Here is a 24,863-nt window from a genome sequence, read left to right as displayed (position 1 = left end):
TACTATGAGGACAGATTGGAGTGGTGACCCTAATAGTTTATCAGCAGTTTTAGCCTTTCCTTTACTATAGAAGACTTGAGTATCACACTGTAGAAGACTGTATTACACTTGAGTATCACACTGTAGAAGACTGTATCACACTTGAGTATTACACTCTGGAAGACTGTATTACAGTAGAGTATTACACTGTGGATGACTGTATTACACTTGAGTATTACACTGTAGAAGACTGTATTACACTTGAGTATCACACTGTAGAAGACTGTATTACACTTGAGTATTACACTGTGGAAGACTGTATCACACTTGAGTATTACACTGTGGAAGACTGTATCACACTTGAGTATTACACTCTGGAAGACTGTATTACACGAGTATTACACTGTGGAAGACTGTATCACACTTGAGTAGTACACTGTGGAAGACTGTATTACACTTGAGTATTACACTGTGGAAGACTGTATTACACTTGAGTATTACACTGTAGAAGACTGTATTACACTTGAGTAGTACACTGTGGAAGACTGTATTACACTTGAGTATTACACTGTGGAAGACTGTATTACACTTGAGTATTACACTGTGGAAGACTGTATTACACTTGAGTATTACACTGTGGAAGACTGTATTACACTTGAGTATTACACTGTGGAAGACTGTATTACACTTGAGTAGTACACTGTGGAAGACTGTATTACACTTGAGTATTACACTGTGGAAGACTGTATTACACTTGAGTATTACACTGTGGAAGACTGTATTACACTTGAGTATTACACTGTGGAAGACTGTATTACAGTAGAGTATTACACCGTGGAAGACTGTATCACACTTGAGTATTACACTGTGGAAGACTGTATTACAGTAGAGTATTACACCGTGGAAGACTGTATCACACTTGAGTATTACACTGTAGAAGACTGTATTACACTTGAGTATCACACTGTAGAAGACTGTATCACACTTGAGTATTACACTCTGGAAGACTGTATTACAGTAGAGTATTACACTGTGGATGACTGTATTACACTTGAGTATTACACTGTAGAAGACTGTATTACACTTGAGTATCACACTGTAGAAGACTGTATTACACTTGAGTATTACACTGTGGAAGACTGTATCACACTTGAGTATTACACTGTGGAAGACTGTATCACACTTGAGTATTACACTCTGGAAGACTGTATTACACGAGTATTACACTGTGGAAGACTGTATCACACTTGAGTAGTACACTGTGGAAGACTGTATTACACTTGAGTATTACACTGTGGAAGACTGTATTACACTTGAGTATTACACTGTAGAAGACTGTATTACACTTGAGTAGTACACTGTGGAAGACTGTATTACACTTGAGTATTACACTGTGGAAGACTGTATTACACTTGAGTATTACACTGTGGAAGACTGTATTACACTTGAGTATTACACTGTGGAAGACTGTATTACACTTGAGTATTACACTGTGGAAGACTGTATTACACTTGAGTAGTACACTGTGGAAGACTGTATTACACTTGAGTATTACACTGTGGAAGACTGTATTACACTTGAGTATTACACTGTGGAAGACTGTATTACACTTGAGTATTACACTGTGGAAGACTGTATTACAGTAGAGTATTACACCGTGGAAGACTGTATCACACTTGAGTATTACACTGTGGAAGACTGTATTACAGTAGAGTATTACACTGTAGAAGACTGTATTACACTTGAGTATTACACTGTGGAAGACTGTATTACACTTGAGTATTACACTGTGGAAGACTGTAATACACTTGAGTATTACACTGTGGAAGACTGTATTACAGTAGAGTATTACACTGTGGAAGACTGTATCACACTTGAGTATTACACTGTGGAAGACTGTATTACACTTGAGTATTACACTGTGGAAGACTGTATTACACTTGAGTATTACACCGTAGAAGACTGTATTACACTTGAGTATTACACTGTGGAAGACTGTATTACACGAGTATTACACTGTGGAAGACTGTAATACACTTGAGTAGTACACTGTGGAAGACTGTAATACACTTGAGTATTACACTGTGGAAGACTGTATTACACTTGAGTATTACACTGTGGAAGACTGTATTACACTTGAGTATTACACTGTGGAAGACTGTATTACACTTGAGTATTACACTGTGGAAGACTGTATTACACTTGAGTATTACACTCTGGAAGACTGTATTACACTTGAGTATTACACCGTGGAAGACTGTATTACAGTAGAGTATTACACTGTGGAAGACTGTATCACACTTGAGTATTACACTGTGGAAGACTGTATCACACTTGAGTATTACACTGTGGAAGACTGTATTACACTTGAGTATTACACTGTGGAAGACTGTATTACACTTGAGTATTACACTCTGGAAGACTGTATTACACTTGAGTATTACACTGTGGAAGACTGTATTACACTTGAGTATTACACTGTGGAAGACTGTATTACACTTGAGTATTACACTGTGGAAGACTGTATTACACTTGAGTATTACACTGTGGAAGACTGTATTACACTTGAGTATTACACTGTGGAAGACTGTATCACACTTGAGTATTACACTGTAGAAGACTGTATCACACTTGAGTATTACACTGTGGAAGACTGTATTACACTTGAGTATTACACTGTGGAAGACTGTATCACACTTGAGTAGTACACTGTGGAAGACTGTATTACACTTGAGTATTACACCGTGGAAGACTGTATTACACTTGAGTATTACACCGTGGAAGACTGTATTACACTTGAGTAGTACACTCTGGAAGACTGTATTACACTTGAGTATTACACTGTGGAAGACTGTATTACACTTGAGTATTACACTGTGGAAGACTGTATTACACTTGAGTATTACACTGTGGAAGACTGTATTACACTTGAGTATTACACCGTGGAAGACTGTATTACACTTGAGTATTACACTGTGGAAGACTGTATTACACGAGTATTACACTGTGGAAGACTGTATTACACTTGAGTATTACACTGTGGAAGACTGTATTACACTTGAGTATTACACTGTGGAAGACTGTATTACACTTGAGTATTACACCGTAGAAGACTGTATTACACTTGAGTATTACACTGTGGAAGACTGTATTACACGAGTATTACACTGTGGAAGACTGTAATACACTTGAGTAGTACACTGTGGAAGACTGTAATACACTTGAGTAGTACACTGTGGAAGACTGTATCACACTTGAGTATTACACTGTGGAAGACTGTATCACACTTGAGTATTACACTGTGGAAGACTGTATTACACTTGAGTAGTACACTGTGGAAGACTGTATTACACTTGAGTATTACACTGTGGAAGACTGTATTACACTTGAGTATTACACCGTGGAAGACTGTATTACACTTGAGTATTACACCGTGGAAGACTGTATTACACTTGAGTATTACACTGTGGAAGACTGTATTACACGAGTATTACACTGTGGAAGACTGTAATACACTTGAGTAGTACACTGTGGAAGACTGTATTACACTTGAGTAGTACACTGTGAAAGACTGTATCACACTTGAGTATTACACTGTGGAAGACTGTATCACACTTGAGTATTACACTGTGGAAGACTGTATTACACTTGAGTATTACACCGTGGAAGACTGTATTACACTTGAGTATTACACTGTGGAAGACTGTAATACACTTGAGTAGTACACTGTGGAAGACTGTATTACAGTAGAGTATTACACTGTGGAAGACTGTATTACACTTGAGTATTACACTGTGGAAGACTGTATTACACTTGAGTAGTACACTGTGGAAGACTGTATCACACTTGAGTAGTACACTGTGGAAGACTGTATTACAGTAGAGTATTACACTGTGGAAGACTGTATTACACTTGAGTATTACACTGTGGAAGACTGTATTACACTTGAGTATTACACTGTGGAAGACTGTATTACACTTGAGTATTACACCGTGGAAGACTGTATTACAGTAGAGTATTACACTGTGGAAGACTGTATCACACTTGAGTAGTACACTGTGGAAGACTGTATTACAGTAGAGTATTACACTGTAGAAGACTGTATTACACTTGAGTATTACACTGTGGAAGACTGTATCACACTTGAGTATTACACCGTGGAAGACTGTATTACACTTGAGTATTACACTGTGGAAGACTGTATTACACTTGAGTATTACACTGTGGAAGACTGTATTACAGTAGAGTATTACATTGTGGAAGACTGTATTACACTTGAGTATTACACCGTGGAAGACTGTATTACACTTGAGTATTACACCGTGGAAGACTGTATTACACTTGAGTATTACACCGTGGAAGACTGTATTACACTTGAGTATTACACTGTGGAAGACTGTATTACACTTGAGTATTACACTGTGGAAGACTGTATTACACTTGAGTATTACACTGTGGAAGACTGTATTACACTTGAGTATTACACTGTGGAAGACTGTATTACACTTGAGTATTACACTGTGGAAGACTGTATTACACTTGAGTATTACACTGTGGAAGACTGTATTACAGTAGAGTATTACACTGTGGAAGACTGTATTACACTTGAGTATTACACTGTGGAAGACTGTAATACACTTGAGTAGTACACTGTGGAAGACTGTATTACAGTAGAGTATTACACTGTGGAAGACTGTATTACACTTGAGTATTACACCGTGGAAGACTGTATTACACTTGAGTATTACACTGTGGAAGACTGTAATACACTTGAGTAGTACACTGTGGAAGACTGTATTACAGTAGAGTATTACACTGTGGAAGACTGTATTACACTTGAGTATTACACTGTGGAAGACTGTATTACACTTGAGTATTACACTGTGGAAGACTGTATTACACTTGAGTATTACACCGTGGAAGACTGTATTACAGTAGAGTATTACACTGTGGAAGACTGTATCACACTTGAGTAGTATACTGTGGAAGACTGTATTACAGTAGAGTATTACACTGTAGAAGACTGTATTACACTTGAGTATTACACTGTGGAAGACTGTATTACACTTGAGTATTACACTGTGGAAGACTGTATCACACTTGAGTATTACACCGTGGAAGACTGTATCACACTTGAGTATTACACTGTGGAAGACTGTATTACACTTGAGTAGTACACTGTGGAAGACTGTATTACACTTGAGTATTACACCGTGGAAGACTGTATTACACTTGATTATTACACTGTGGAAGACTGTATTACACTTGAGTATTACACTGTGGAAGACTGTATTACACTTGAGTATTACACTGTGGAAGACTGTATCACACTTGAGTATTACACTGTGGAAGACTGTATTACACTTGAGTATTACACTGTGGAAGACTGTATTACAGTAGAGTATTACACTGTGGAAGACTGTATTACACTTGAGTATTACACTGTGGAAGACTGTATTACACTTGAGTATTACACTGTGGAAGACTGTATTACACGAGTATTACACTGTGGAAGACTGTAATACACTTGAGTAGTACACTGTGGAAGACTGTATTACACTTGAGTAGTACACTGTGAAAGACTGTATCACACTTGAGTATTACACTGTGGAAGACTGTAATACACTTGAGTAGTACACTGTGGAAGACTGTATCACACTTGAGTAGTACACTGTGGAAGACTGTATTACAGTAGAGTATTACACTGTGGAAGACTGTATTACACTTGAGTATTACACTGTGGAAGACTGTAATACACTTGAGTAGTACACTGTAGAAGACTTTATTACAGTAGAGTATTACACTGTGGAAGACTGTATTACACTTGAGTATTACACTGTGGAAGACTGTATTACACTTGAGTAGTACACTGTGGAAGACTGTATTACACTTGAGTAGTACACTGTGGAAGACTGTATTACAGTAGAGTATTACACTGTGGAAGACTGTATTACACTTGAGTATTACACTGTGGAAGACTGTATTACACTTGAGTATTACACTGTGGAAGACTGTATTACACTTGAGTATTACACCGTGGAAGACTGTATTACAGTAGAGTATTACACTGTGGAAGACTGTATCACACTTGAGTAGTACACTGTGGAAGACTGTATTACAGTAGAGTATTACACTGTAGAAGACTGTATTACACTTGAGTATTACACTGTGGAAGACTGTATTACACTTGAGTATTACACTGTGGAAGACTGTATCACACTTGAGTATTACACCGTGGAAGACTGTATCACACTTGAGTATTACACTGTGGAAGACTGTATTACACTTGAGTAGTACACTGTGGAAGACTGTATTACACTTGAGTATTACACCGTGGAAGACTGTATTACACTTGATTATTACACTGTGGAAGACTGTATTACACTTGAGTATTACACTGTGGAAGACTGTATTACACTTGAGTATTACACTGTGGAAGACTGTATCACACTTGAGTATTACACCGTGGAAGACTGTATTACACTTGAGTATTACACTGTGGAAGACTGTATTACAGTAGAGTATTACACTGTGGAAGACTGTATTACACTTGAGTATTACATGTGGAAGACTGTATTACACTTGAGTATTACACTGTGGAAGACTGTATTACACTTGAGTATTACACTGTGGAAGACTGTATTACACTTGAGTATTACACTGTGGAAGACTGTATTACACTTGATTATTACACTGTGGAAGACTGTATTACACTTGAGTATTACACCGTGGAAGACTGTATCACACTTGAGTATTACACTGTGGAAGACTGTATTACACTTGAGTAGTACACTGTGGAAGACTGTATTACAGTAGAGTATTACACTGTGGAAGACTGTATTACACTTGATTATTACACTGTGGAAGACTGTATTACACTTGAGTATTACACTGTGGAAGACTGTATTACACTTGAGTATCACACTGTAGAAGACTGTATTACACTTGAGTATTACGCTGTGGAAGACTGTATCACACTTGAGGATTACACTGTGGAAGACTGCATTACACTGTAGCACAGGATTACAGTTAGATTTAGAAAAGTAACCAGTTAGAAAAAGCAGTTAAAATATTAAAATGTTTGACAGAGCAGACACACACAGACAGGCGTCTGCAGAGAAGGAAGAGTGGAGGCAGTGATGAGGAGATGCTGTGTACCTGCACGTACAGTTCCATTCAGTTGAGAAACACCACTTACATGAGCTTTACTTGAAGTGCCAAGGAGGAGGCGTGCTCAGACCGCATTTGTGCACCTTTGTCCCACACTGGCCTGTGCATATGGAAGGGTCTAGCCAGGTTCTCCAGGGAATTGTCATCTCTGCTGTCCTTTCTGTTGAAGTTTTTATCTTGATTTCACAAATGGCATGTTTGTGTGTGATTCCAGGGCTTGCATTTCAAAGACGTGGTCATCTACTTCTGTCGAGAGGAATGGAAGTGCTTGCACCCTTCCCACCGGAATTTGTACCAGGATGTAATGTTGGAGACATACAGCAACCTGATCTCACTAGGTAAGGTCATTCACCCTCCAAAATCCAGAATTGCCCTTCAAAATTTTCAAGTTCTTTATGATGAGTGTTGATTTTTTTTTTATTATTTTATTATGTGTATGGGTGTTTTGCCTGCAGGTATGTCTGTGCATGCCTGGTACCCACAGTAACCACAGGGGACACCGAATCCCCTAGAATTTTAGGTACAAATGGTTGTAAGCCACTGTGTGGGTGCTGAGAACTGAACTCCAGTCCTCCGGAAGAGAGGGCAGTGCTCTTTAACTGCTGAGCCACCTCTCCAGCCCCTGTTGATTATTTGAGACAAAGTCTGCTATGCAGCCCAGAATAGTCTGAAATTCATGACAATCCTCCTGCCTAGCATTACAGGTGCTGAGGGTATAGACCTTCATCAAAAACTTTTGTTGAATTTTTCATGAACACTTTTCAAGTACTGAGCTAAACTAATGATGTTTCTTACACACGTACATACATACACACACACATACCCACACACGGAGAGGAAGGGAGGCGTCTTCTCTTCCCCAGCCCTCCAGTGTTTATTCACTTTGATCCCTAACTTATTTCTTCCTTATTATTACTGTTGGGTGGGGAAGGGCATGCACATAGGGTCAGAGGACAACTCTCTGGAATCGGTTCTCCATCTATCTCTACATGGGTTCTGAGGATTGAATTTAGGTTCCAGACTTGTATAGCAAGTACCTTTACAACTTATTTTGGTTGCTTTTCCCTTTCCCCTAAATCTGCCCAGATCCTTTCCACTTCCCACCACCCAAATCCACACGCTTCCTTTCTCTCATTAGAAAACAAACCAGAATAAACAAACCTAAATAAACAGGAAAATAAACCGCAAAAGCACAGGGAGCACATGCAGAGAGGAAGATGCACACAGAGACGACCATAGTCATAACATACAAGTAAAGATCTGTAAGCTGTAAAAGAAAGAAAGGAAAACAAAACCCCAAACCCAGCATTTTGAGACAGGCGCTTCCAACAGTCCCATCAAGTTCATGTTCCAGCTACTGCTGAGCCTGGTCCTGCCCTAAGGGGTGGGACCTATCCCCAGGAAGGACCCTCTAGAGAAAACTTAATTTCTTCCTTGCTGGTGGTTGTCAGTTAGAGATAGTAGCTTCTGGGTAGGAGGGAGGCCTCTGTCCACTTCCCCTCTCAGGTCTGAGACCCTCCTTTTCTCTCTTGACAGTCTTGGACTTATTTTACTGTAGTTTCACTGTGTGGCCCTGGCTGGCCTTGAACCCACAGAGTCCTCTTTCCTCTGCCTCCTGAACTGACACGGATGCTGACGTGCACAACATAAGCTTCCCTTTTTGTCTCTGGGCAGGTATTGCTGACACTAAGCCGAGTGTGATCTCCCTTTTAGAGCAGGGGAAAGAGCCCTGGATGGTGATGAGGAATGAGACGAAAGAATGGCATCCCGGTGAGTGCTGGTCCTGGACCTGGGGAGGCCTGGCAGGTTGTCACCCAGGCAGCCTGTGAGAAGGCAGCACTCTAGGTGCTGCTGGGAAAGCTCCCTGGCAACCAAAGCCAAAGGCTGGGAGAAAGGATGTTCTAGAGCTGCGGTGCTCGGCCTTCCTGATGCTGCGACCCTTTAATAAATACAGTTCCTCATGTTGTAATTTTGCTCTGTTAAGACTTGTAAATAGTTTGGGAAATAGAGGTTTGCCAAAGTTGAGAATCACTGTTAGCACAAGGCTTTGGATTTTTTTGGTTTTTGGTTTTTGTTTTTGTTTGTTTTCCAAAAGAGGGTTTCTCTATAGCCCTGGCTATCCTGGAACTCTGTACAACAGGCTGGCCTCGAACTGAGAGATTCACCTGCCTCTGCCTCCTGAGTGCTGGGATTAAAGGCGTGCACCCTCTGCCCAGTGAGGCTCTGAGTCCTCACTCTCCCTGTCTCACCACGTTCCTGTCACACTTCCTTCTTGTTCCAGAGAAGAACCCTGTGACAACCGTTTTATCTGCATTTTGAGTCTAGTTTTCTCTTGGCTTCTTAAAGCAGCTCCATTGAGGTACAACTCATGCGCTGTAGACTCATCCATTTAAAGTGTGCAGTGGGCAAGGCTTTAGCATTTGTGGACTTGGGTGTTCATCAACAGCCTTCAGAGATTTTACCACAGGCAAACCTGGTAGCAGTCTGTCCACACCCAGCATGCTCAGCCTCTGACTGACTTCCATGGCCGGCTTCTTCACGTCACGCTACATTTTTAGGGCCATCATTCTTGTGTGCTGTTGGCAACATAGGATAGTATTGATGGTTGGACACACTGCGTTTTGTTTTTCCACTTACTGCTGGACGTGTGGGTTGTTTTCACATCTGCACTAGTATGTGTAGCCTTGTCATTAAATGGTTTTAGAATTCTTGTATCAAAGCAGAACACCCAAAGAAAACTGTGGATAATACTGACCTCAGAGCTAACTGGGACATGTTCTTACCTTTTCTGACTTTTGAAAACTTATTTTTTTTTTTAAGAATTTGTGTTAAGGGCTTGGAGACAGCTCTAGTCAGTAGAGTACACTCCTTACAAGCATGAGGGTCTTTGAAATTTTTTATATTATTGGGAAATACCAAATGGCATGTAATAACTGTGCTTTACAAAACCCGAGTATGTAGAACAGTGAGCACCCTGCGCTGTAAAGGTCATCAGGCCCAGGAAAGCAGCCGAGTGAGCCGTAGTGACATCTTAGGGAATGGATGCCAGCAGACTCTAAAGAAAGGCTGTGCTGTACAGCGTAAAGAGCATCCACCGGCAGTTAGCTAAGGTCAGAAACAGGTACGAGAGGGCAGGCTTTCAGAAGGTTCTTATGTGCGTGTGTTTGCGTGCGCATGCCACCTGCTGTCTGTCTGGGCACCATGTGCATACAGTGCCTGTGGAGTTCAGTAAGTGAGAGTCCCTGGAGCTCCAGTGCTGAGAACCAAACCCGGATCCTGTACAAGAGCTGCAAGTATGCCTAACTGTTGAGCCATCTTCTCTCCAGCTCCACTAAGATACTTGGGCAATCTGTTCATTTTGTGTCTGAGTGTCTTTGCCTGAACACATGCATGTGCACCACTTATCTCCTTGGTGCTTGTGTAAATCAGAGGAGACAGTAGGATGCCTGGATCTGGAATTATGCGTGGTTGTGAGCCGCCTTGTAGGTCGTGTGAGTTGAACCCAAGTCACCTACAAGAGCAGCAAATATTCTTAACTGTTGAGCCATCTCTCCAGGAATAGATTTATTTTTAATTTTGTATGTGTATGCACATATAAGTGTTGCAGCCAAAAGAAGCATTAAATCTTCTGAAACTGAAGTTATAGGTGGTTGTAAGCTACCTGGGTTAGATTCTAGGAATCAAACCTGGGCCCTTTGCAAGAGCGGCAAGTACGTGTAACCTCTGAACTGTCTTTACAGCCACCTTGTGGAGGAGTTGGTTCTAATAGAAGGTGCTATGATCTCCCTATCTTATTTTATTTATTTGTTTGTTTTGTTTTTGAGGCGGGTTTTATTGTGTAACAGTTCTGGCTGTCCTGGAACTTTGTAGTCTAGGCTGGCCTCTTACTCACAGAGATTCACTTGCCTCTGCCTCGCTAATGCTGGGATTCAAAGTGTGCGCCACCGCCGCCCGGCTGATCTCTCTATTTTAACAGCGACATTTGAACCGCTGTGCACAGTGGACATGAGGGGGTGCGGCAGGACTAGGAGGATAGATAGCATGCTGTGTGGATGGCATGGTGTGACTCGTTAGCAATAACGGTTCTGAACAAGACTGCTGAGATACAGGAAGGAAACGGAGCCATCTGCTTGTGATCTGAGGCTAGAGGTGGGAGCTGTTGCTGCCTGTGCCTGTTTATCTTCTCTCTCAGTTTTCTTAGGCAGTTCCTGGATAGCATGTTTGGGGTAAGATTCCTGTCTGATTTGGGTGCCCACCAGAGTGGGAAGAATGTGGCCTTTACCTTCCTTTCTGAGCTCTCTTCACTGTGTCTCATCCCATACCCTCTCCGTCTTCAGAGTTCAGTGTCGTGTTGTGAGTTGTTTCTGTTTTCATTGCCTTAGCTGTCACTTCCTGCAATATTCCCTTCTGGCATGTGAAAACGACCTTCGCTCTCTTATTATCTTACAGATTGGGTGTCTAGAAGAGAAGGCAAGAACTTCCTTCCAGAGGATGGCTACAGAATTATATCATTGCAACAGAAGACGGCAAAAAACCGTACACAGTCCAGCCATGAGAACAACAGAGGTAACCGAGAGATCACAGGCCAGCTGGAGATGCAACAGGACCATCAGGAGGGACATTTGAAAGAAGCTGTGGTGACCTCTGTCAGGAGGCCTAGTTCCTTCCAGTGCACAGCCCATAAAGAAGCTCACTCTGGAGAAAAACCCCATAAATGTAAGAAATGTAAGAAAACATTCATGTGCTGGCCATGTCTCACTGAACACGAGCAAATGCACAATAAGGAAAAGGGCACCAAGTGTGCACAGTGTGGGGAAGTCTTTAGCTGTAGGTCAGACTTGACTATGCACCAAAGACTTCATGAAAGCAAAAAAAGCAATGAAAATAAGAAAAGTGCCCTTAATTGTGGTTCTGACATTTCGAAACCTCCGAGTACTCACAGTAGTGAGAAACCTCATAAGTGTAAGGAATGCGGGAAAGGTTTCCATTCTACCTCACAGCTCAGTCACCATCAGAAGCTGCATATAGGTGAGAAGCCCTACAAGTGTAAGGAGTGTGGGAAGGCGTTCCCATCTGTCGCACAGCTCAGTCTTCACCAGAGGGTTCACACTGACGAGAAGTGCTTTGAGTGCAAGGAATGTGGGAAAGCCTTCACCCGGCCCTCACATCTCCTTCGGCACCAGCGAATCCACACTGGTGAGAAGCCGCATATGTGCAAGGAATGCGGGAAGGCCTTCCGTTACGACACTCAGCTTAGTCTTCATCAGCTCACTCACGCTGGGGCGAGGCGCTATGAGTGTAAGGACTGTGACAAGGTGTATAGTTGTGCCTCACAGCTCACTCTGCATCAGATGGTTCACACCGGGGAGAAGCCCCACAAGTGTAAAGAGTGTGGGAAAGGCTTTATCTCTGATTCACATCTTCTTCGACATCAGAGTGTTCACACTGGTGAGAAGCCCTATAAGTGTAAGGAATGCGGCAAGGGCTTTCGTCGTGGCACAGAGCTTGCCCGACATCAGAGAGCCCATGCTGGTGATAAACCCTATAAATGTAAGGAATGTGGAAAGTCCTTTACTTGTACCACAGAACTCCTTAGACATCAAAAAGTTCACACTGGTGAGAGACCCCACAAATGTAAGGAGTGTGGGAAGGCTTTCATTCGAAGATCAGAACTAACGCATCATGAAAGAAGCCACAGTGGTGAAAAACCCTATGAGTGTAAGGAGTGCGGGAAGACCTTTGGCCGTGGCTCAGAACTTAGTCGACACCTGAAAATCCATACTGGGGAGAAGCCCTATAAGTGTAAGCAGTGTGGGAAAGCCTTCATTCGTGGCTCTCACCTTACCCAACATCAGAGAATTCACACAGGGCAGAGGAGTGAATGAGGAAACGCTGCCATCGGAAAGTCCTGCAGTTAGAGCCCCTAGGATGGCTAACGGGTGGGACAGCAACATCCTCATCCACACTAGAATTCACACGCACACCCAGTTAAGGCCAGGAACGACTGGACATTTGTCACCAGTAGGAAACCTTACAAGTAGAGAAATTAGAAGTGACTTAATTGTTGCAGAATTTATCGTGAGCTTTAGCTAATGGAAAACTGGAAATTCCCATGAATATAAAGAAAGTAGGAATGCCCTGTCAGTGGCCCAGAGCCAAATAGGCCTCAGGGAATTCACACCAGAGAAATTCACACTGAGGAGGCAGTAAATACATCAGAGGAGTTAGCCATTCCCCTGGCTACAGATGTGATCTTTCGTACTTAAGGTCACACTTACGTTCAAAGTGCAGCACATTCTCCCTTCATCTCAGTCACATTCTATGAAATATTTGCAGGTTTATCTATAAAATGAGCTTGAACTGAGGAAGTGTGGAAAGGACTTGACCATGTTTACCTTTTACTCAAGAGTCGGAGCAGGGTAAATTACTTGCTGACCTTAAAATTCTTCTATAAATTAGCAATGTTAGCATCGTATGTCTAGTTATACTGTGAGGCTGTGTACAGCTTGCAGACTAGCATCTACCTAGTTTTTAAATTGCACCAACTGCATCAGGGCATTGTGCTGCACACCTGTAATCTAAGCACCTGGAAGCCAAAGGCAGGAGGATCACAAGTTTGAGGCTAGCTTGAAGGATATTCCAAGAAAAAGTATACCAAAGATAGCTGCTTTCTTGTTATTTTCAAACTTGTGAACTTTTATATAACAATCTTATAAAAGGAAAGCCTTACATGCCCAGTGGATGGAGGGACATTTTGCATTGTCCCCTAGACTGTTAGAGAACACAGGTTCCTTTTGAAGAAAAACTGCAGGCTTTCATCCCCGTGTGCCCTTCTGCTGTCAGGAGGCTCACGGTTTGAACGCAGACCGTTATTTTGATGACACAAGAGTTGTGTGGGCTGAAGATGAAAGGTTTCTGGGCTAAGGCCGGTTGGACAAGCAAAGTGTAGGCTTTGCCTATCTGTTGGCATTACCATTTCCCTCTGCCATGTCGCCAACCACATACGGTCTGGTCCTCCTCGCTGCACACTTGGTCTCACGTGTGCGAAAGGATCTGAGCAGAAGTGCACGTGGGCTTTAGTAAGAAGACAGGGAAATCGTCTTCCCACCTGCAGGGAGCACATCTGGGCGCCAGGCGGCGCCTGATCTGTGTTGCAGTCCAAAGGGCCAGAAGCTGAGTCTGTCCTAGGCAATGTGAGGTTATTGACGTTGTGGCTTCAGGAAACCATGAACTGCAGAATAAGGAATGCATATGTTGAAAATTCAGCTCTTTACAGTGTACCTCTTAGAAATTACCATTTAAAATATTTTATATATATATTCAGTTTCAGTAAGGTAGGGTGTTTATATAAAATTTTAGCTTTTATAGTATATCTGACATAGAGAAGCAGTATTTTTAAAGTACTTTTAGCCATATTATCAAAATATATATTCAGCTTTGACTTAGTAATATATAGGCTGTTTACTTAAAGCATTTGATGGTGTCTTTTTATATCCTGGAAATGTATTGTTTTCTTGAATGAAGTGAGAGCCAAAGAGAACCTGCTTAAGCAACTACACTACTTCCTCTACACCTAAGTCATCTGGCAGCTAAAAATCTTCTACCTCTTCAGGATACAGTGCACTCACAGCTATGCAGGAGCAAACATTTTACCAAATTTGGAAAAGCACAGCATCTAAAATCAAGTCGGCTATCTACAAATCCGATGTTTTACTTAGAGTAGAGGGTATTCTGACTAGACAGCAAGTCCTGTCTGAAGCCCAGGGAAAAGGAAGGAGGTGCTTTGTTCAGATGTTTGTAGGTGCTGCTGAGCAAAGAGAAACTCACAGCAGCTGCTGTGAAGGGAAGTTACCTCCCTGCCTGCGGGCTTCCACTTGGGAACAGTGCCCTCTAGTGAGTCCATCCGGCTCACGCTGCTAAGGGTTAGACAGACTACTGCAGACAGTGCAGGCAGAGTCCAGGTAGGGAGTGCCTACTATCCACTTTGGTTTTTTGATACAGGTCCTCATGAGCTGGGGCTGACTAGTGAACCCCAGGGACCCACTTGGCTCTGTAGCCTTAGCACTGGAGTTAAAAGCAAGTGCCACATCACCTGACTTTTTTATGTGGATTTTTGGGAGATGAACTCAGGTCCTCATGCTTGTACAGCAAGCACTTTACTGACTGAGCATCTCCAGCCCATCAAGTATTTTTTAAATGGGAATTTTAATCTGCACTGGTATATTAATAAATCTAAAATTTTAACTATTCTAAAAATAAAACTTGCACACATTTTATAAGAATTAATAAAAGCAGGATTTTAAATGTGATATTAGTACTAATTTCAGTGTTAGAAGGATAGCTCTTTACTTTTCTGCTCATGTGTACATACTTTTCTCAAGACTTGAATGTCCTCTCCCAAATGTGTGTGTCATGATGCACCTGAAAGCAAGAATAGACTGCAGTGCCTTCTTTAGGGAAGCAGCGTTGCGCACACTGTTGTCAGTGGACGCCGTGCTCCGTGCTCACTCCGGCTGGGGCACACCCTTTGGTAACAGGTTCTGGGTGGGAAGGCTATTGAATGGACTTGTGCAAGCACACAGAGGAGTGCAGCCGCCTTTCCTCGCGTGGTGATCTACTATAAACCTCTTCCTAGTCAGCACAGATCTAACCAGCTTCACGTACTCACACAGCCCGTTCTTCACCATCATCGATGAGTTCAGGACCCAGATATTGCCGTATGTTGGAGTTTCTGCTTCTGTAAAGCAGGTGAACTCCTGCTATTTGAATCCTTGCCTTAACATAGTAGATTTAAAATATACTCGGTGCCTTATTATTTTTGTGGGAAGCTTGCCATTATCTCAACAGCAATGTGTGTGTTTCCCAGCAGTGTAAACCAGGACTGAAAATGTGCCTTCCATTTGCACTTCTAAACTGCCAGCAAGGCCGAGCATCTCCTGTGCCTGTGGACATTTGAGTTTTGTTTCTGTGACTTGCACATTGCTGTCAGTCTCCCTTTGTAAATCTGGAGTTGGGCCAGGCGGTGGTGCAGTGGTGTGCAGGCCTTTAATCCCAGCACTCGTGAGGCAGAGCAGGAGGATCTCTGTGAGTTTGAGGCCAGCCTGGGCTACAAGAGCTAGTTCCAGGACAGGCTCCAAAGCTACAGAGAAACCCTGTCTCCAAAAAACAAACAAACAAACAAAAACTGGAGTTGGGTTTGTTTTTTTGTTTTTTGTAGAAACATGGCTAGATCATATTACCACATTAGCAGTTTATGGTCTTAATTTGCCCTTGTTTATATTAAAATAATAGTTACCAAATGTTGTTTTATGAAGGGCCAGGCAGTATTACAGGCTTTGGGAGCCTGTTTCCATGCACCCTTTGCAGCAGGGAAACGCATCCCGTTTGAGCCAGGGGTTCTCGGCCACTTCTGCCGCATCCCCAGTAGACATCTATCTGCCAATGTCCGCAGGCATTTTGTTTGTCACTTTAAAGATGATTGCTGCTTGTGTCTCGTGGGCAGAGGCCAGAGATCTTCTCGGTGTCTTGTGATGCACAGCACAGCCCAAGCAAAATAATGTCGCTCTCCAAAGATGTCAGTTACCTTTCTGGCCAAACTGGATATACTGTGTCAATCAAACCTTCACAGAACGGCAGCTGGTGGATTGTGCCTGTAGGTGTAGTTTCCTCGCCCTTATTTTAAATAGCTTTTGTCTGTATGCTGTTTTACTGGTTTTGTTTCTGAATTATCTTTTATGCCAAGTAGTTTTCTGTATTTTATTGCCTTAAGTCTTCTTTCCTAAAAATTGAGAGACTCAGTAGCGTGTGTAAGGATGGCCCAGTATTTTTTAAGCATGGATTTTTGTTTGCTTAGTTTTGGTTGAAATTATATAAAATAAATCATTTCAGAAAAATATAATGAAGTCTTGCTTTTCCTTCATGGAGCTCTGTGTCCTGGGCCTGCAGAGGAAAGAACCTAGTCCACTGGGTCTGCAAGATCAAACTCAAGTGTACACGTGGGTGACACATAGCCGTTTAGACTTCAGAGTCAGCTCCTGCTCTGACATGGACAGTGTGTGGGAGAGACAAGGACAGACCTAATTCTTGCTGGGTCTGCTTTTTCCCCATTTTTATGTATTATGGTCACAGAACAACAGAAGTAGATAACATCTATATATTTTAAGCACTGAGGGATTTAATAAAAATTTTTCATTTAAAGAGCATTTAGCAAAACTCAGGAGCCATGCTTAACTTAGGAAGAAAGTCTAACAGCTATAGGCCTGATGTACTATGGCATATGTAGGGAAGTGCCACACTAACTCTGTTCCACTGATGAAGGATGAGGGTCTAAACACTGGTCACCTCGAGAGGAAAATGTCTGCTACCCCGATATGTGCCAGCTGAAGAATCTAGGTTGCATCTGCCAAAAGCAGTGGAGTCCCAGTAAAAAGTGACTGTTTATGACTAAAGGCATGCAGGGAGTTGCAGAAATCGCAGTGAAGTTGCAGGTCCAGAGAGGAAGCCTGAGTCGTCCAGAGGATGGTGTCTAGGCCCAGGGAGTTGCACAGCCTCAGCACTAGCTACAGACCAGGCAGGAGGCACACTAGGGCTAGTCTCTAGCCCTAAACATCAGCCCCACAAAGGAAAACAGCCCCTCGGCCCCTTGACTAAGTCCTGTCCTGAATATTGTACACTACGCTGGATTAAATAAAAAAAACTTGAATTTTTAGAAAAAGAAGGAAAAGCAAAACATAAAGTCCAGATGCCAGTCCCATGGCAGACACAAAGGAAATACACAGGTCTTCCCAAAAATTACTAAAACCATACTGAGGCTCCCAATGAAAATGACTTGGAAGAACTTCCAGGGGAAAAAAGACAAAACAAAACTGAATATAGTTATATATCAGGGAGCTCTGAGATCAGCCTCAGTGTCCCCCCAGTCCAGAGGAAGACTCACAGCAAGCATGGGACTTATAGCTGAGGGCGAAATGAACTCTCCACAATGTACTTTTCTGCATCAGCATCTTTTTCTCCTGCTGTTCTCTTCTTATTCTGTAAAGTTTCTAGTTTATACACACACAAAACAAAGGCAATTTTCTGAGCTTGGACATCCCTTTATCTTTTTTTTGTTTTCTGAGACAGGGTTTCTCTGTAGCTTTAGGTTCCTGTCCTGGACCTAGCTCTTGTAGACCAGGCTGGCCTCAAACTCACAGAGATCCGCCTGCCTCTGCCTCCCGAGTGCTGGGATTAAAGGCGTGCGCCACCACCGCCCGGCCATCCCTTTATCTTTGAAGGTCCCAAATGTGATCTATATGAAAGGCTCCTCTTTTCCTGACTACATCTCCTGCCAAATGGAAGATGGTGGCAAGAAGGTTATATCTAACGTATCTCAGGGAATGAGGCAGAGATTAGACTGTGGGGACCAAGGTTGATGGAGGAAGGTCATTGGCTAATAAAGGAACTGCTTTGGCCCTGTGGGTGGAGTAAACAGAACAGAATGCCGGGAGGAAGAGGAAGTGAGGTCAGACCCAACAGCTCTCCTCTCGGGAGCAGACGCCTCAGGAGAGACGCCATGCTCCAGGCTCCTGGGCAGACACATGCGATGAAGCTCTGAACTAGAATCTTCCCGGTAAGACCGGTGCTCACAGATTGTCAGAGATGGGTTGATCGGGATATCAGAATTAGCCAGTAAGGGCTAGAGCTAAGGGCCAAGCAGTGATTAAAAGAATACAGTGTCTGTGTAATTATTTCGAGGCATAAGCTAGCCGAGCAGGCGGCTGGGGTGTTGGGGACGCAGCCCCGCTGCTCTTATTACTACACAAGGTTATTGACTGTGTGACTAAATTTCCCACAGGAGGTCCCACGAAGTGGTTGGGATGGCCCAATATATCAGTACATGGGAAAGAATTGTGCCCAGTAATCCGTACTCTGCTGAATCTTGCCCCAAGGGTGAATGCTTATGGCTTCACAAGACATCTACTGAAAGAATCAGCTTATATGCAAAAGGTGGTAGGGCCAGCACCTTATGAACCCTACTTGAGGATTCCACTTTAGCTGAGTGGAGATCTCTACTCTTCAAGCTGGTAGCTGCGCTATGCTCTGCCTGCCCACCAACACCGACTTATCAAATCTTCCTGCCACCAACACCGACTTATCAAATCTTCCTGCCACCAACACCGACTTATCAAATCTTCCTGCCACCAACACCGACTTATCAAATCTTCCTGCCACCAACACCGACTTATCAAATCTTCCTGCCACCAACACCGACTTATCAAATCTTCCTGCCACCAACACCGACTTATCAAATCTTCCTGCCACCAACACCGACTTATCAAATCTTTCTGCCATGCAAACAAAAACGGTGCCAATTGTCTTCTAATTTGTGGGGAGGGAGCTCAAGAACCTTTCTGGTAAAACTCATATGGAGGTAGCCAATCTCTGGCACTGAGATTTTGTTTAATAACCTATGGCTTCTGAGAGTGACTTTGCCCTCAAGGGAAATCCTTGAAGTGATGTGTTAGCCTAGTTTTTCTTTCCGTTAGCATTGCTCTGCTTGTAAGACAGACGAGGGCTCTCCCCCTTCTGATCTCTTCTCCCCTTCTCCTTCCCCTCCATAACCCACTAACTAAACTCTATCCCCTCCCCCCAAAAAAAAGACAGGTGGAGGTGGCACTGGCCTAGGTTGTCTTCCAGCCAGTTCTAGAGTCTGTGCTTGTAAAACAAGCACCCTGTCACAGTTACTTCTCTGGGATTCCCATGCCTAGCAGAGCTGAGAAACCTTTGATGGTAGACTGACCTGTTGGTCCTGGCGTGGAAATGCTTGCAGGAGGCTTGTGGCAGTGTGCACACAGGTGAGGCCACAATGACATCCCTACTGACAGTCACAGGCCCTACATAGCATACCTGCCAATATCACAAGAGCAAGTAGATTTTTAAAAATATTTACTTTCTAATTTATTTGTGGGTTTTTTTTTTTTTTTGAGACAGGGTCTAAGTCTCCCTTGCTGGTTTGGAACTCAGAGACCCACCTACTTTTGCCTCCTGTGTACTGGGATTAGAGGCACGTGGTACCACACCTGGCAAGCTTTATTTTTCAGTTGTTTTGAGACAGGGTTTCTCTGGGTAGCCCTGGCTGTCCTGGAACTCTTTCTATAGACCAGGCTACCCTTGAACTCGTAGAGATCCACCTGCCTCTGCTTCCCAAGTCCTTTCTTTTTAATTATGTGTCTGCATGGGGATTTGCACATAAGTGCAGGTATCTGTGAAGGCTGGAAAGGGCAATCAGAACCCTTGAGCTGGAGTTACAGGCAGTCGTGAACAATCTGACATGGGTGTTGGGAACAGAATTCTTTCTGGTCCTCTGTAGGAGCAATAAATGCTCTTAACTGTTGAACAATCTCTTGAGCTCTGCCCCATCACAACATCCATCCACCATGGCCACAATTCAAGAAGCCTATGACTCTAGATAGCATGTAAAGTATTAAAATATGTCACAGACATGCTGGTGGCCTGAGTCATCTTCTATGTTAGCTCTGCTGTGTCCAGACTCTACGTGAACTCAGAAAGCAGCCTCCAGGAGTACCTGAGGGCAGGCCTAGATCTTATTAAAGACATCTGGGGACGAATGGGCTGTGAGCTGTCACATGGAACACTGGACCAGGGAATCTATACCAGTTCCCTGAGATTCCTACCTCCTACCCAGGTACCTGTAGCTGCATGCATTCACAGGCACGCGCTGTTGGAAGGATTTTCCCACTAAGCTTCTCGGGTATCGTGGGTGTCCTACTTGACCATACTGCCCCCGAGAGTGAGCAACTGTGCTGGCCCCTGCACCCTGAACAAATGGGCTTCCCGTCCTCAAACAATTAGCAGTCAGATGCTTTTTCAAAATGGTACCACAGGCAGCCTAGCCTGACTCCATTGTCTAGATGCTCAATGTTCTGGTTAGTTTTATGTCAATTTGACACAAGTTAGAATCATCTGAGGGGAAGGAGCCTCAGCTGAGAAAGTGCCTCTGTATGATTTGGCTCCTGGCAAACTTGTGGAGTATTTTCTTAATTAGTGATTGATGGGATGGCCCAGCCCATGGTGGGTGGTGCCATCCCCGGGCTGGTAAGTCCTGTATTCTCTAAGAAAGCAGGCTGAGCAAGTCATGGGAAGCAAGCCAGTAGGCAGCACCCCTCCACGACTTCTGCATCAGCTCCTGTGTCCGTGTTCCCGCCCTGCTTGAGTTCCTTCAATGATGAAGTATGGAAACGTAAGCCAAATAAACATTTTCCTTCCCCACCTGGTGTTGGTCTTGGTGTTTCGGCTCAGCGACAGAAACCCTGACTAGGAAACGTAATAAGCCTAACGTAGTACAGTGAGATCTTCTTACTGAGAACAGGCAGGATCTCCCAGGGCCCACCACCATCCAACTGGTCTTGGGATTCAATGCAACAAAAAGCCGTCTGTTTTTAAGTTTGCAAGGCCCACTAGAGCATGAAAATACCCATCACTCCTGCCAGTGGTTTCCTCAAAAGAGCACATTGAGCACACTGGGCTACTGGGCACCTCCCAGCTCCAACTGCTGGGTCTCAGCCGAGCAAGAAAGCCTCTGTGGAGACTCCCCAGGTCTGACAGGCTCCAGGCCAGCATCCATGGCTGCCGTGTCTCCATATACCCACTCTCCAAGGAGAGAAGTGGATACAGCATACTCTTGGGGGTAGGGGCAAATGCCCAGTCGTGGCACAGTCTCTTGACCTACACCCAGTGCCCTGGCCATCTGCTGGAGCTCTGTTCCTGGTGGCCGCCTAGAGTCAAGGCACACCGGGCTCCTGACTCCACCCTAGCCCAATACCATTAAATCCTCAGTCAATGTGGGGCCTCTCGTCACCCTGCACGTCCGCACCTGCAGGCAACCTTGGCCATTTTTAGGGAAGCAGCGGTTGCACTGTGCTCCCCATAGCTCCTCCCTCTCAGTGGCTGACACAGAAATGACCACTGCTGCCCCTCTAATGTCCACCCCTTCCTTGGGAAGCCTGGCCGGACACTAGTGTTTGTTTTAATCAAGCTCATTTGAAAATCTTGTTAAGGATTATTTCCTAAAGCTTTTGCTTGCTTTAGTACATCTATTTCACAGTTCTTGATAGTCAACACCTATTTTGTGTGTCAAGTTCACAAAGAACTCCCTTGGTGTATCAAAGGATGTCACCTGCCTCCTTGTCAGTTTGGTGGCCTTTAGCCAGCTTAAATATGCAGGCATCTCACAGTTTCCTATTTGTTTTGGTTGTTAAGACATTGGAATCAGATACGTACTAATGTGAAATGGAACAATGGCCCTCCATGATCAAATAACCACAATCGGCCACTAGCAATGCTCTGGCACTCTAGACTCATTTTGCCAACACCATTTTTTTGAGAAGGGATTTATCTTTGTTGCGCTGGCTGTCCTAGGACTCACTCTTTAGACCAGGCTGGCCTCAAATCCAGCAATCCACCTGCCTCTGCCTCCCGAGTGCTGGGGTTAAAGTTGTGCAGCACTAGGCCTGATTTTGTCAACCCCCTTCCTTTTGCCAGATTTTTGTCCATTTCATTTTGGACCTAGTCCTGCTGTGGCCCAGATTATCCTTGAACTGGCAATCCTGCTGCACTAGTCCCGAGCCCAGCGTCTGGACACATGTGCACCATCACGCCGGCTCTCCAGTGATGCGCATTGGTCTATCTTGTTAAGAATGCATCTCTAACAGTCAGAACCCACCTGCCACTTCCTCCTGTTCCCAGCATTGTGCTTACACTTTTTCTTCAAACTATTTCAAAGTGACGCCCCATACTTAACTCAGTTTTGTTTTTATGGGGCCTCCCCTTTTCTTCTTCATGCCACACAAAGCTGTAGAATTCCGGTGAGTTGTTCTGAGAATTTTATCAACTTTGGTCAAAATGGATGCTTCCTTGTGCTGAATCTGCTCTGTCCATCCATTCCTGGAGCTCTTGATTTTAAAGAATTTGAAAAGTTGAGAGAGCCCATGTGTGACTCAGTTTCCATCTGGAGTTCATTCTGATTTATAAGTCATTTAAGTTCAAGCTTGTCTGCTCTTCTTTTTCCAATAACCTTGAGGACTCTGAGAGACTTCTGATTTGGCCCAAGGAGAAGAGCACTTTGCCCATAAGAACACTCTATCTAGTAGGAAGAACGCTGCTGACCACAAGCCTCAGGAACATCAAGGTAGAAAGTGAGGCTGCTTCTGAGCAGCAAGTGCAGGTTAGGTAGGAGGCTGCTCACTCAAGGGCAGAAATGGTCTTGTGGTTGGATACTGACTGTGCTGTGCTTAGTTCTGCCTTTGCATATAAGCAAGTTTTAAAATAAATTCTCGGCTGTTTGGCTGCTTGTTTGACCAACCGCCAAACAGACCTCCCGATTCTATCCTGTATCTTATGTCTCAGTTTCTTTCATCTGACATCCTTTGGCCTTAAAGATCCCCATTCCAGGTACCTTAGCTGACTGTAGGAACGGGCTCCTACAGCAAGTGAGCTGCTGGGTCACCTTGGCAGGCCTGCTGCACCCTATCGGGAGGTGGCTAATGTCTGAGAGTCACAGTTTTATTGAGGTCAAAGTCAATGAAGGGATCAGAAGTGGTCACATCTTTCACATAAAAATTCTAGTGATGGCGCACGCCTTTAGCCCCAGCCCTTGGGAGGCAGAAGCAGGTAGATCTCTGTGAGTTCAAGGCCAGCTTGGTCTACAGAGCAGCTCCAAGACAGTCAAGGCTACATTGAAAAACCTGTCTCAAAAAAATAAACAAAAACAACAACAACAACAACAAAAATCCAATATTCACTGAAGTTTGTTTTCTGAACCCACTATTCCCCTAGAGTCTGGAAAATAGTGACAACTCCCTCCCCCCCTTTTATCTCTGTTTTTCTGCATTTACTGGTGAAATCTGCTTAGGGAAAAAAAACAAAAACAAAAAAAGCCTGAATTTGATGAACACTTGTTGACACTGAAAAGTGGTTCACATGGAAAAGAAAAATCAATGTTCATGTTGCTTTCCTCTGCTAATGTAAGATGTTAGCCAGGCATGGCGGCAAATGCTTTCATCCCAGCACTTGGGGGCAGAGGCAGACAGATCTCTGTGAGTTCTGGGCCAGCCTGGTCTACATGGTAAGACTCTGTCTCAATAAATAAATACATTTCTAACTAACACGACGAGTTGGTGTCCTGCTATCATCTACTGCTGACTGGATTGTGCAGTCATCAACACGATAAGGACCAAAGTCCTAGCAGGGTCATGTCAAGAGGCCCAGCGTGAAACACAGGTTGAAAATGCAGTGACCTGAGTAACAAAAGGTTACAGATTGTAAATCTTTTTACTATTGTGTGAATGCGGTATGCATTTGCATGTGTGTGGGCTCGTGTGAGTAACAAAAGGTATACTGATTGTAAATCTTTTTACTATTGTGTGAATGCGGTATGCATTTGCATGTGTGTGGGCTCATGTGAGTAACAAAAGGTATACTGATTGTAAATCTTTTTACTATTGTGTGAATGCGGTATGCATTTGCATGTGTGTGGGCTCATGTGAGTAACAAAAGGTATACTGATTGTAAATCTTTTTACTATTGTGTGAATGCGGTATGCATTTGCATGTGTGTGGGCTCGTGTGAGTAACAAAAGGTATACTGATTGTAAATCTTTTTACTATTGTGTGAATGCGGTGTGCATTTGCATGTGTGTGGGCTCGTGTGTAGTGAAC

General features: G+C 43.5%; 1 protein-coding gene across 3 annotated transcripts in view; it reads left to right on the top strand.

Moving 5' to 3' along the window:
- The window catches only part of LOC142857474 (zinc finger protein 568-like), a 62,127-nt gene extending 45,090 nt beyond the window's left edge, over positions 1-17,037 (top strand). For 2 of the 3 annotated variants that reach the window (XM_075985778.1, XM_075985787.1), the window contains exons 8-10: positions 7,364-7,487; positions 8,824-8,919; positions 11,599-17,029. In XM_075985778.1, coding sequence (XP_075841893.1) covers positions 7,364-7,487; positions 8,824-8,919; positions 11,599-13,034 — 1,656 coding nt within the window. In that variant the 3' untranslated portion in view covers positions 13,035-17,029. Of the gene's footprint in view, positions 1-7,363; positions 7,488-8,823; positions 8,920-11,598 lie in introns of all 3 variants that reach the window. The other variant, XM_075985769.1, reaches the window with a different exon arrangement.
- Positions 17,038-24,863: the final 7,826 nt, after the last annotated feature.

This window comes from Microtus pennsylvanicus, chromosome 1, assembly GCF_037038515.1.
Source record: "Microtus pennsylvanicus isolate mMicPen1 chromosome 1, mMicPen1.hap1, whole genome shotgun sequence".
Classification (NCBI taxonomy): Eukaryota; Metazoa; Chordata; class Mammalia; order Rodentia; family Cricetidae; genus Microtus; species Microtus pennsylvanicus.
This window is presented reverse-complemented; position numbering and strand designations above follow the sequence as displayed.